Source organism: Callithrix jacchus, chromosome 9, assembly GCF_049354715.1.
Source record: "Callithrix jacchus isolate 240 chromosome 9, calJac240_pri, whole genome shotgun sequence".
Lineage (NCBI taxonomy): Eukaryota > Metazoa > Chordata > Mammalia > Primates > Cebidae > Callithrix > Callithrix jacchus.
The window spans coordinates 30245587-30259652 of record NC_133510.1 but is presented as its reverse complement, the minus strand read 5'-3'; the positions used below and the strand labels follow the sequence as shown (position 1 = coordinate 30259652).

At 39.4% G+C, this 14066-nt stretch overlaps 1 protein-coding gene and 1 non-coding gene across 7 annotated transcripts in view; both read left to right on the top strand.

The window, feature by feature from the left end:
• Nucleotides 1-14066, top strand: part of ANO6 (anoctamin 6) — a 209952-nt gene that overhangs the window by 1939 nt on the left and 193947 nt on the right. For 4 of the 6 annotated variants that reach the window (XM_054238149.2, XM_054238148.2, XM_078338862.1 and 1 more), the window contains exon 2: nucleotides 8149-8270. The exons of the other annotated variants lie outside the window; for them this stretch is intronic. In XM_054238149.2, coding sequence (XP_054094124.1) covers nucleotides 8189-8270 — 82 coding nt within the window. In that variant the 5' untranslated portion in view covers nucleotides 8149-8188. The remainder of the gene's footprint in view (nucleotides 1-8148; nucleotides 8271-14066) is intronic. 6 annotated transcript variants of the gene reach the window in all.
• LOC118144740 (U1 spliceosomal RNA) lies at nucleotides 10715-10874 on the top strand. The gene has a single exon (XR_004729478.1). It is a non-coding gene; the product is annotated as a U1 spliceosomal RNA (small nuclear RNA).

Genomic DNA, 14066 nt, shown 5'->3' with positions numbered 1-14066 from the left:
TTATTTTTAATGGCAGATGTCATTCATGCTAGTTTTGTCAAGTCAAACAGTGTAGATATATTTAAGAAAAAGTTACTCTTCCCCATCCTCTAGAAACTACTAATATTAATACTTTACTGTTCATATTAGTAGGGCATTTCCCACTCTCCCTGAGGTGCTCTGGGGCTTTTACTATAGGGGTCATCTCAATATGTTTTATGTCAAACAATAGGTACCATTTAAACAGGGCTTGGCAATTTTTTTTCTTTCAGTGAATGAAAAGGTATGTTGATATTCTAACCCCAGTATCTATTAATGTGATTTATTTTCTCTTTCTTTCTTTCTTTCTTTTTCTTTTTTTCTTCTTTTCTTTCTTTCTTTTTGGAGACAAGGTCTCATTCTGTCACTTAGGCTATAGTGCAGTGATTCAATCATGGCTCACTGCAGCCTCGACCTCCTGGGCTCAAGTGATCCTCCCACATCAGCCTCCCAAGTAGCTGGGACTTCTGGCACCACCGTGTCCACCTAGTTGATTGCTTTTTTGGAAATCAAATTTAATGTGGATTGCAGTGATTTTATATCAGAAAATATTTAACTGTGCCCATGTTAAGTTTATGCCTTTACAAAAGAGTAAGACTTTAAAGATTACCAGTAGTAGGTTGATAGTGGTGCACCGTCTTTTACAAAATAATTATTATTTCCAACTGTGGGAGAGGAGACGGGTGAAATGAAGATAATTTTAACCTCTGCCTTTAGTTTCGCAATGCAGGTCTGTGTTAACGCTATTGACTAATATATTTCTCCTAGTACTTGATTGTCACTGTCCGTAGTTGTATAATAGTTTGAAACCTACTTGTGTACTGAAGATTTCTGTGAAATCCCTCTATTAATATTACCTTTACAATTAGAGTGGGAGAATTATTATTTTAGAGACGGGGTCTTGCTCTGTCACTCAGGCTGGAATACAGTGGCAAGATCTTAGCTCACTGAAGCCTTGAACTCTTGGCCTATAGCAATCCTCTTGCCTTGACTTCCTAAAGCTCTGGGATTACAGGTGTGAGCCACTGTACCCAGCTAATTTAATTAGTAAATTAAATTCAGCATCTCTTCCTGTTAGTGTAGAAAGCTTTAGGAACAGGAGAATTATTTTGACATGAGTTCCTGGGTAAACCATCTGACATTGTAATGGCCCCATTTGCGGGAGACCAAAAAACAAAACAAAACAAAAAATAACTTTCTAACTGGATGTGGTCCCTGATTATATCATAGAGATGCTTTATGTACATATGTGGAAATGTACCCTCTAGTAGCTGGGATTTAGGGACTTTTAAACAGTAGATTCCTGCTTACTTTTGAAACACTGTGTTTTTATTTATTCATTTAGAGACAGGGTCTTTCTCTGTCTCTCAGGTAGGAGTGCCGTGGCACAGTCACGGCTCACTGCAGCCTTGACCTCCCAGGCTCAACCAATTCCCTAACCTCAACGTCTCGAGTAGCTGGGACCACAGGCCTGTGACAACACACCTGGCTAATTTTCTTTTTTCTTTTAGTAGAGACGCAGTCTCACTGTTGCCCAGACTAGTTTCAAACTCCTGAGGTTAAGTGATCCTTCTACCTAGGAGTTCCGAAGTGCTGGGATTACAGGTGTGAGCCACCGTGTTCAGCTGTTCAGTACTTTGTGTCAGTGTTGCCTCCTAGTTTAGAATGAACTGATCTGGAGAATTAAGAATTGTATATCTCACTATGGGTGTCATTTTTTTGTTTATTTAAGTCATGGCCGGCAGAAATTATTTCCAAAGGTTTGCTGGTGTGGCAACCTGTTGGCATTAGACCATTTTTGCAATAGGCCACTTATTTCTAAAACAACGCCACCAACCAACCATTGAAGTCACATTCAGGCAGTAGTGGTGGGAAATTTGTGGTTTGAAGCCCCTGTTGCGCTGGTGGAGATCATGTTGCTGCAAGCCCCTGGAAGGCGGGTTGTGTGCTACCTTGCCAAGTGTGTAAAAGAGTGTGCTCGGCTGCTTTTCGCCCCTTCCTTCCCCCACTAATTAGTGAATTAAATTCAGCATCTCTTCCTGTTAGTGTAGAAAGCGATAGGAACAGCTTTTATAGCCAGAATGCAGAATCAGATTAGCATGCTGCTTTATTTTGTTTCTTGCATTCTGTTCTCTTTGGTCAAGCTTTGCTGAAGGGGAAAAAGTGGTTCCAGAAGCTAACAGGGACTACTCAGATGGTTCAGATAAAAAGGTTTTGTTTGTGGATGGTTAGTTGGTTGCTTTGAGTTCCTAGTCTGTTTATGGTAGTTTACTCTCTGATCCCCATCACTAATGGTCATGTCATTGAGGGGGTAGACAGAGGACATGGTCATGGCCTTTGAGACATATGGTCCAGCTATTGGCTCCCTTTACAACTGTCACATTTTTACATAGACTTTACCTTCCCATACCTACCTCTATTCCCTTATTACCTACTGCAGGTTTAATCACCTGTAAATCTGATACTAGCCCCAGTCTTCCTTCATAAACATTGATTGAGCAATCCTTCTGTGCTAGTTTCAGGATTAGCTGCTGGGGCACGTGTTGGGACACTAAAAATGAGTAAGACATACCTGTGTCTTTCAGGAGAAAAGTTCCTTAGAACCGGACTATGATATTGTGAAGTACATAAAGTATTCTTCCAGTTTCTTGGCACTCAATTTCTAAAACTTTTGGAATATTCAAAGTGGTAAGTGTCTTTTTGTATGCTATTAAGTTGACAGATGGCTGGTAGCCCCTAGCTTCCTGATGGGGGCTGGTAAGACCAAGGCAGGATTAAAGGTTTGGACTTCCAGCCCCATTTCCCAAACTGGAGCCGGAAGAGCCAGGCTGAAGGTTAATTTGATCACCAGTGGCCAATGATTTAATCAATCATGCCTATATAATAAAGCCTCCATAAAAACACAAAAATTCTCTGAGCTGCCCGGGCAAATTAATGGAATCCAAAGAGGATGTTGTTGTGACCCTCAGTGGGTCAGAAATCCAGGCAAAACAACCTGGGTTATGTGATTGCCCCTACAAGGGGGCAGCCTTGTAGGACTGAGTCCTCAATCCGTGAACTCTGAGGCTTTCTGCAGGTGAATAGTATTCAATTTAACTTGATTTAGAGGACACCCAGCTGGTGTCCATTGCTGAAAGACTGCTTGCTTGTCATGTGGGGAGAAGCTTTCCCACATCTGGTTATAAACGTATTCTTTATTGTGTTAAGAGTACAGAAGGAGAAACTGAGTTTGGATTTCTCTGCATCATTCAGACAGACATTTGCAATAAAAGGTACATACAAAACCAAAGGGAGAGAATGGGAGAGAGCTTCACAGAAGAGATCTTTGGTTCAGATGCTGAAAGACTAGGCAAATGTAGTGCTAAAATGGCTGGAGGAGAGTCTGGAGTTCCAAATAGTTGCCTGTAAGGGAGAGAGGCTATGCCATGAAGGATCCTCCATACACTTTAAGTATTTTGGATTTTACCCTATATGTGATTTGGAGCTCCTGAAGGATTTTAATGAAGAGTGATAGTATTGGATTTGCTTTTAGAAAGATCTCCATTTTAGCACGTTCTAAAGTTGGTTGGGAAGGGAGACAGTAGAGCTAAGCCTTTCCAGTAGTTGGGGTCAGAAATGCCTGTAGCAGTCATGGGAATAGAGAAGAATGGGTCTGAGAGCTTTATGAAACAGCATCTGTAGGGTCTCAGCTGCTGATTGTTTTCAGCAAGCAGAGAGGAGCCTAGGATGATGGTGGCAGGAGGAGAGAATTTTCTATTATTCCAGCAAGTCTTACAATTTTCCTCTCTGACCATTGTCTCAGACCATTCCCCTTCTTAGTAATTTCAGCCTCACCTTCTTTTTTTCAGTGGCTCCCTGTGATATTATGACACATATGTTTTTGTCCATGGTTCCTGGCTTGTAACTCCTGTGACTCTTGCTATAATGTTGGGGTGCTTTAGGCCTCAGAAACAGGCCTTAGAAAACAGAATCTCCATCTCTGACCTTCTGCCCTATTTTTACCTTTGTCGCTCAAATTTTAGAAACTAAAAATATACTCTAATCTTTCATCGCCTTTCTGTGTGAGAACTGCCCATAAAGAAATTCTCCCATCTACCTTGTCTGAATGTAGGCCATAAGACCCCATTTCAGAAGGGGTTCTGCCCCATACCCTGGAAAAAGGAATGCTGCATAGAGATGCCAGAGTAATCTGAACATCTTGCTAGGTTTGACAGGCCTTGCTAGGTTTCCCTATTCACTCTATTAGCATTAAATAATACGCTTTTTGTCCAGTCACTTTTCAACATGGTTCAATCATAACTATTCAATGAAGTCTCCATAAAGGTTCAAGAGAACTGGTTCAGGGAGTTTCTGGATAGCTGAACAGTGGAGGTACCTAGAGGTGGATTGCCCTGAGAGCGCGTGAAAACTCTGTGCCCCTTCCCCTATTCCTCACTCTATGCATCTCTTCATCTTTATATTTTATAAGAAACCGGTAAACGGAAGTGTTTCCTTGAGTTCTCCAAGACACTCTGGCAAATTGGAACCAAGGAGGGGGCTGTGGGAACCCCAATTTGTAAATAGTCCATCAGAAGCACAGGTAAAATGACCTGGGGCTTGTGATTGGCATTAGAAGTAGTGGGGGGCAGCCTTGTGGGACTGAACCCTTAACTGTGGGATCTGATAACATCTCCAGGTAAATAGTGTCATAAGTCAGTTGGAGGATACCCAGCTGGTATCCATTGCAGATGTATTGCTTGTTTGTTCTGGGGAGAAATCTTTGCACGTGTGGTCAGAACTCTCCTGTGTTGAGTATTGAGTGAGAGAACAGAAAAAACACTTGGTGTTTTTCTACTCACAGACTCCCTCCCCTTCCAAGTCTGTCACAAAACCAGAAAGTTGTTAATGATCCTCCTAGCCCAGAGTGCCCACAGTGAATTCTCAGTTATTTTTTGTTCCATGCAGTTAGCATTCATCCTGTATTTTGTCTTTGTTGTTCATTATCTTTGCATTTATTTTTCCTGCAACTAGAGTTTAAATTTCCTAGTGAATGGCCTAGGTTATTTGAGTTTTCTAGAGATCATGCAAAATATTGTAAATGTTGTACATATTCCATTGTTATAATTTTTAAGAGTTGTGTCTCTTTCTCATTCTCCTCTAAAATGTAAGTTCCCTGAAGGTTGGTATCTTGTGTGCTTTGTGTTTTAAGCTGGTGGTAGGAGCCAAGCAAATAATTACAGAAAGAATGGATGATTTATTCTTTTAAATAATTTGATTAACATAATGCCCTAGTGGTCTTACGGCCCTGGTAGAATTTTCTTCTGTGGCACTTTGAAATACCCTCAGTTATCTGTTCTAAATATGCTGAGTGTATGTATTTCACCAGGCACTCTGCTAGGTTCCAGGTCCCTGTCCTCCAGTACCTCACTATCTAGAAAGGAAACGTGAACAGATAATTTCGGTAACTTGTGATTAATAACTGTAACCAAGATCTGTACCAGGTTCAGTGGTGATACCAAGGAGAAAGCATGTGACCTTGCTTAGGGGAATCCAGGACAGCTTTACTGGGGCAGCAGTGGAGCCAGCTGCCCTGGAGAGATGAGAAGACAGGTGAGGGCATGGGGCTAGGACAACAAAACATCTTGAGTGTTCCTAAAGGCACGATGATTTCTCAGAAATTAAACCTTGAAACTACCCTGGTCTTATTCACTATGGCAAAGGGATCATGTTATATACATATCATACATATATACACACACACATACATGTGTATACATTGTATATACATATGTGTGTGTATATGTCCCCTCTATCAAGGATATGACAGCTAAAAAACAAAGCAAACTGTCTTCAAAGTCTCTTTTAGAATAGTCTTGCTGGGGCCGTTGTGGCTCACGCCAGTTGTCCTGGTGCTTGAGGAGGTGAGGTATGTGTTCAAGGCCAACCTGAGCAACATAACAACCTCTCATTCATTTAAAATAGTCTTGCTTCTTTTTTATAAACCTTTTGTTATTTTTGGTTTCAAATCCACAGACATGATATGTCTTGCACATTCTTTCAAGTCAAATAATTGCTTTCCAAAAGGTTCTCCAGTATCCTTTTAAAATATTTGGATCTGAGACAAACACAGCTCTAAAAGAGTAAGAGTTCCTCTTACTTAAATTGTATTTTGTATTTTAGCTGTATACACTCCTCTTTTCTCAAGAGTATGCAGCAGTCACATATGTTGATTGCTCTACATTTATTATTTTTTTCTTTTAGAAACCTATAAATTTAGACCATATGCTCTTGTGAAGACTTCCATCAGTCATATATGATTTTAATTCTGATATTCTTGAAGGGAGATTATAAAGTATTAAGAACCCCACATGATAGCTCATACCTGTTATCTCAGCACTTTGGGAGGCAAGGTGGGAGGATTGCTTGAGCCAAAGAGTTCAAGACCAGCCTGGGCAACATACCAAGATCCTGTCTCTACAAAAACTGCAAAAATAAGTTGGACATGGCACATGCTTGTGGTGCCAGCTTGGGAGGCTGAAGTGGAAGATTCGATTGAACCCAGGAGGTCGAGGCTCCAGTGAGCTGTCATTGTACTACTGCACTCCAGCCTGGACAACAGAGTGAGGCAAAAAAAAAAACCAAAAACTCACAATTTGGCCTTAAATTCAAGGATGGTATTGCTCTCTTAGTGCTATCTGTACCAAGTGATTAAAATTTTATATTTTAATAAGTTTCCACTCTAATCCTTTAGGTTTTCTTTTGTTATGCTTTACTTGGTTTGTGTTTTGTATTTTAGCTATACCTCTTAACCAAAAACACTCATCCTGAAGGAATATTTCTCTTATTCATCTTTGTATCTCACAGCCTGACTATCATAATGTTTTTCACATAGTAGATGCTCAACAAAACATATGTTTTGGGACGTTTTTAGATTATAATGGAAGCTTTGCATGCCATATGATTTAAGCTGCCTGATTATAATGCATTCAGGGCTGGGTCTGTGCAAGAGTGGTCAATTTGAGAACAGAAAATATTTCCAATTATCTTTAGCCAAGGAAGTGTACTACTTTACTGTTTGGTAAATCATATATAAAGATACAGATTGAGGGAATTTTATTCAGCTAAGTGATTGTCTTATGACATTACTTTTTTTTTCTTTTTCTTTAGTTTTGTCTTTTGGGCATTGCAATTAAAATTAATTAGCATCCGTCCCCAAAAGCAGACAGTTTGAAGAATACTAGATGAGTATGTCAGTAATAGAATATTTTGGACATGGACCAAAGAGCAATTCAAATACTGTTCAGCCAAAACACATCAGATGGAATGCTTGCATCGAAGACAAGTTGAAGGGTTAATAGGCAACTTTCTCTGCCATAGTAATTATTATTGCCCTGGCTACATGTTTGAATACTAATGGAAAGATCTTGCTGCAGTAAGTTATTCGGCAGCCAGAAGTACAAATGAAAGAAAATATATTCTTTTGTGAAGTCTAGATGTTGCTTCTATATTTAATGCTTTCATAATAGGATTTTGGAATTTTATTTCCCACTTTATTTTTAAATACAAATACTTGAAATGGAAAAAAAAAGGCGGGGGGACATTGGCACTTAAAGTTCTCTTTTCTAATATTTATTATAACTTTGGCAGAACTTTAGCCTTAGGTCAAAGGCATGCAAATAGATGTTATTTTACAGAGTACAATTATGCAAATTACAGGCTTGTTTTCAAAGCTTGTTTTATCTAAACTAAGATTTTGTTTATGATTGAATTTTTCATGATTTCTCTAGACGATTATCTAGAGGTTTGAAAAATAATCTTCGGCTTTGCACAGAAAATGATGGCTAAAGTTTTCTATGATATCACATAGACACAGTCTTACACATGCTTCTTTTTTTCCTGATTTGTACTAAATTTTTAAGAAAAACATATTTCCCACTAAATTCTAAAAAATGATACATTTTCTTTGCATATGAAACTCAATCAGATCCTTATTATTTAAAAAGTTTTATTATAATTTATATTATGATTTAAAGTAATGACATTGTTTCATTTTATTAAACAAGCTATGAATGCCTAAATTGCATAAAACATAACATATTCTTTCTTTAAAAAATTAACAAAAATCATTTTCTTTCCTTTTTTTTTTTGAAGACAGAGTCTTGCTCTGTTGCCCAGGCTGGAGTGGAGTGGTATGATCTCAGCTCACTGCAACCTCTGCTTCCCGGGTTTAAGCTATTCTCCTGCCTCAGCCACCCGAGTAACTGGAATTACAGGTGCACACCACTATGCTCTGCTAATTTTTTGTATTGTTCGTAGAATCAAGGTTTCATCATGTTGGCCAGGCTGGTCTGGAACTCCTGACCTCAAGTGATCCATCCACCTTGACCTCCCAAAGTGGTACCCATAGTAAAAAAAAAAGTTTACTAATCTTAAATGCTGCTTAGGAAGAAAGAAAAGTAAAATTGTAAGGAAGAAAGATGAGCTCTTAAAGGTAATTAGCTACTGTTGATGTAGAGCAGTAAGGAGCGAAGAGGAAGTCTTATGTTCACATGACCTCAGTTTACGGTCACCTAGCACCTTGTGCCACATCCCCTAAAATTGATTGCAAGAGGCAAGCTTCTCAGCCTCTCTGAGCCTGTATCTTCAGTCTTGTGTGGTTGCTGAGAGGATGCAAGGTGGTATGCATGGAACTGGGCAGGGACCCTTTCACTTAGACACTTATGAGTGGCAATTATATTATCACCCTATAATATATTCTTTTTTTTTTTTTTTTTTAAAGAAAAAGCAGTCATGGAAACTGCTATTCTTCTGCTCACTAAGTCTTTTTCCCTCAAACATGGCTGTCTATTTTTGTGGCTCTGTATCATGTTATGCATGTAGGAGCTGCTCAATAATGATATTATGCCTGTAGGAACTGCTCAGCAAATGTGTCAGGCTAAGGGTAATCATGACAGTGGCTGTGCTGCAGACGCATGCATTTAAAGATAAAGGTGGTTGAAGAATAGCATGTGGTTTCTGCAAACAGCAAAGAGAGAATTATTATGTTTGTGTTTTTTCCTCTTACAGATCTTTGGGCAGACTGACAATATTCTCCTGATTCTAGGAAACCGATTTCAGGGGGAGCCCCTTTCAGGAAATCTTAGCAAAAGATCCTAGGAGCTGAAACATAGTGGCTACCAATAAATGGCTCACAAATGTAGGGATTATAGTTTCATCAGTGGTCCCTGTGGCCTATCCTATTCTCCCAGGTTTTGTTTTTGTTTTTTTAAGACATGGTCTCTTTCTGTTGCCAGGGCTGAAGTGCAGTGGCACGATCATGGCTCACTGTAGCATAGACTCCCAGGTGCAAGTGATCCTCTTACCTCAGCCTCCTTAGTAGCTAGGACCACAGGCATGCACCACCAGGCCTGCCTTTTTGTTTGCTTGCTTGTTAGAGATTAGTCTCACTATGTTGCCCAGCTGGTCCCAAACTCTTGAGCTCAAGCAATCCTCCCACCTCAGGCTCTCAAAGTTCTGGGGTTACAGGTGTGAGCGACTGCACCTGCCCAAGCAGTTCTAATTAAAGTATGCATGCTTCTTTTTTTGTGTCATTGTATAGTTGTGTGCACAAAAAGTGTGGAAGGAAACATTTAAGAAGTTACTAGCATTTATTATAATTTGAGTCTTTAGAATATCACAGGAGAACACAGGAGAGGAAGATTAATGGTGAGATTCTCAGTGGTTAGAGTTCTACATAATTCCGTTCTTAGGAATGGAGATGTGGAAATAAGGAGGAATCTTTCAGAGCTCACTGTTGGGTAGTGGGAGAGCAGTGTCTGGTGGAGGCAGGGCACTCAGGCAGCAGCTGCCGAGAAGGATCTTGACCTCATGTTTAAAACCTGTTGACCTCTTCATCCTTCCCACTCACTTTCCACCTTGGTAATTTTCAGTCATTGTGTATACAGACAGCATCAGTTTCCGTCCCTCATTTCTCTAAGAATCTTGTAAAATTGGAGATTATCTTGGGTCTCTGAGAGAGGAACTTCTCAGCCACCCTGATATCCCTGCACACTCTCAGGACTATGGTAATGCTGTGGGAATCTATAGCCACTTAGATCTGGAGGGGAGGAGAGACCAGGCCATGTGCTGGAGCAGATCCACCCTCCTCCGCAACCCCCCAGCTAAGTGTGGGTGTTAGAGATGAGGTGAAGGTGATCTTTCTCAGGGTTTGGGATTTGAAGGTGAAAACCCAAATTAGATTATAAGTACTTACTCTGGAGATTAAAAGAAAGGGATACTCTTCTCTGTGGTAAAAGATTATATGCCATCTGTTACAGATATAGATAGCCTCACCTTAATTTGGCCAAGGATGTGGACAAGTACCCTGTTGTACTGTGGCGAGGCTATGGTGAGGAAGAAGTGGGCCTCCATGCTGACCAGTGATCCTTTTAATGTTCCCATGTCAGCTTTTTTCCTTATTCTTGGACTGCCTGTCACTCTCCTCAGTTTTATTTTGATGTTTATTTGTTTTTAAATTCTACCTCTGTCTTATTATTTTCATCAGACGGCTTAGCGTGGCTCTGCACAGAGATGGAGACTTGCTACTACTTAAACTTTACTTTTAGACTGATGTGAGTTCAAATTCTGGCCTAGACGTTCATCAGCCATGTGACCCTGAATGATCAACACAACTTTCCCCTCCTCTGTAAGATGGAACTAATATTAGAACCTACTTCATATACTCACCTGGCAGGGGAAATTCCATGATCACAAAGGTGGTGTTCCCAGGGCGAGGCTTATCCATTGCCCTCCGGATGTGCTGACCCCTGCAATTTCCCCAAATGTGGGAAACTCAACTGCATAATTTGTGGTAGTGGAGACTGCGTTCGCACTCTCCCCTGGTCTCTTTATTTAAAAAAAAAAAAAAAAAAAAACCTACTTCATACGAAATGGTTTTATCAAATGAAGAATGCCATTTAAAAATCTGACTTTGCAGGATGATGGTGCCTGATACACTAAAAGCCTTCCATCGTTATAAGGTAATGTTATCAACATTATGGGTAGCTGGTTTTACCTAAGTCTTAACCCAGGCTTACCTCTTTTGTTTTTTATTAGAGATTTTGCCTTTCTCTCAAGGCTGTTCTTTCTACTCATACAGCTCGTTGCCACTTTTTGTCTTTTTCATTAAACTGGGAGTATCTTGAGGAAAACTTTCACCTCAGTGAGCAGCTTAGTGCCTGATGCATAGTAGGCAATCAGTAAGTTTTTGTTGCATGAATGGATAAATGAATGAAAGGTATTGATTATTGAAGAGCTACGTGACATGACTGAAAATAACCTGGTCTTGAGCAGCTTCTTATAACTTTGGGGCCTTGGTTTCCATATCAGAAAAATGTAGGGATAATACAGAACAGGTACTGATACTCTACTGGATTGTAATCAATATATATAAAATATGAAGGATGGTTTCTTGCACAGTCATTGTAAAGCAGAGAAATATAAGTGAGGTCATTTAAATAAAATTGCATTTTCCAGTAGATGCATATCACCACAGAATTGTATTGTTTTGACTATATAATTTTAATATGAAAGGTAAGGTTCGTAATGGAATATCAGATGACATTTTGATAGTCTTTCTACTAAAGAAAATATCTAAGAAATAAGAGCATTTCTTAATTTAGCAAATTTAATATTTTAAAGTGTCTTGTATTAAGGTCTAAAGAGTAGTGTTCTTAATATTGATCATGTGAATTTTTAATAAAGGAATATTTGTAGTTTTTACTTATTTCAATGGTTATTTTAAAAGGAAAAATTCTAGGCTGGGTGCGGTGGCTTAGCTTACACCTGTAGTCCCACAGGAGCTCAAGACCAGCCTGGGCAACATGGCAAAACAAAAACATACAAAAATTAGCCAAGAGTGACGGTGCATGCCTGTAGTCCCAGTTACTCGGGGAATTGAGGTGGGAGGACTGCTTGAGCCCAGGAGGTGGAGGTTGCAGTGAGCCAAGATTACACCACTGCTCTCCAGCCTGGGTCACAAAACAAGACTCTGTCTCAAAAAAGAAGGAAAAAATTCTAAAATGTTTAATTTTCTTACAAGACTAGAATTTGTATTCATTGAGTATTGTTAGAGTTCGATGTCAAATATAACTTGTTAGATGAGTATAATGACAGGAAAAAAGAACACACAAATTATTATCCTGGTAGTTTGAGTCATTTTGAATTTACTAATATAAAAAAAAAAATAATCCCTATTTAATTGGCAAAATAGATACAGGAGTTAATGCTTGTCATTTTGTATGCTTGAAAGTTGGGAGTGACTCAACCTATAACCCAATGTTAGAATTTAAACACTGGCAGGCCCCCGTCAGCATTATCAGACCTAAGAAAAGTTTAGACATTCCATTTCATTTGGATGGGTGAGAGCGAAATGAAAGGAAGAAGTCTGTTTTTATCCCCAAATAAAGCAGAGTTTAAGATTATTTGCTTTATATTTAAGCCTTTCATAGGAGTTACTTTTTGTATGAAAGGCAAAATTTCATCTTACTGCATTTAGAATTGCAATTCTTACTGTCCACTAGATTTCACACTGTACTCTATCTGAAGATTGCCAGACCATTTCATATTTTCTGCCTCCATTTAAATTTAAATGGTACTTACTGCCCACTGGGTACATGCTTCTATAACAGGCATATCACAGCCTACAAATCATAGAGGAGACACGAACATTTCCAAACAGGCCTTTTATCTGCTCTAAGGGTAAGCAAACACAGCAAAAGGCTTTTTAGCCTTCGGGTAATCATGGTTTTCCTGAGAGTTACAGTTGCCTTTACTGTGGCTAGTGGCCACAGTAAATTTTTTTATACTGTTTTATACTTCAAAATACTTATTTTGAAAAGTTCAATCACTATCTTGACTAAATTATTTGACAAAGAAAAAAAAATCATCTGAAAGCTGACTGTAATTTGCTAGCAATGAGTCAACTTCGTGAGTCAGACCCACTACTTTTGAAAAAGTCATGTGCATAGGGATTTCATTTAGCTTAGAGCCCTGGATTTATCTTGTCTCACTCACAATCTTTACCAATTCAGTAAATACATGTGGCATATTTAAGGTGTAGAGATAAGGAAGCAAATAGATCCCATTTTCACTGGAGCTTATATTCTAATAAGTGATAAAATAAAAACTAAAAATCTACACAGAAATGCATTCATTTACCAGATATCTGTTCAGCACCTTCTGAGTGCCAGGTATTGTGCTAGGTACTAGAAAGGGAGCAACAAACAAGACTGAAGTGGCCCCTTCTCTCAAAGTAGGCAGCCTTGCAGGGAAGACAGACATACTGACAGCATACCAGCAGATTCTATTTAAAGATTTAAAAAAAGAGACTGAACCAGGATAGCTGAGAACAGAACTTGGGCGTATCCATAACTAGTTCAAGGGGATGGGCTCTCACTGGGAGATGGCTGACAAGTGCACCTGTTATTCTTATCATTCTAAAAATAACATGGCCCTAGATTATCAGCTCTTTACAAAACAGGTCTATGAGAAGGCTCAAGATGTACGTTAGATTAATGTGTAAAACACCACAAATGCTTTCAGGCTCACAAGTCCAGCTGTACTCAGGGAATTCACCATGCAGAGGTTTTGTTTATATTGATTTCTACAGCCATTAATGTACCTTGCAACGTAGTACTGTTGCTAGTGGTTCTGATGCCCCTTTGTTCCTTGCTGAAGTAATAGCCCTGGGTTGGAAGGCAACAAAACTTAGTCACCACAGTTCCCTTCATTCTTTCTTTGCATTTCAGTTTAGCACAATTATCTTCCTTCCTTATGCTAAAGGAGAAGCCATGGAAAGCTTAGACCTCAGCAATTCTGTGTAACTTCCCAGAGTTTTCAAAGGAGGAGGAAAGAGAGGGAGCAGGTCTCTGGATTCTCAGCTGGAAATGGCTTTCCAGACTTCCTGCTCTGCTGGCTGAGGGATGTGACTCATTCCTGTCTGGAGGAAGAGTTTAACATGACTTCGGTTGAGAGTCACAAACACCTAGGGCTTGAATCAGAATTTGTAGAATTTGGAAAATACCTACCAA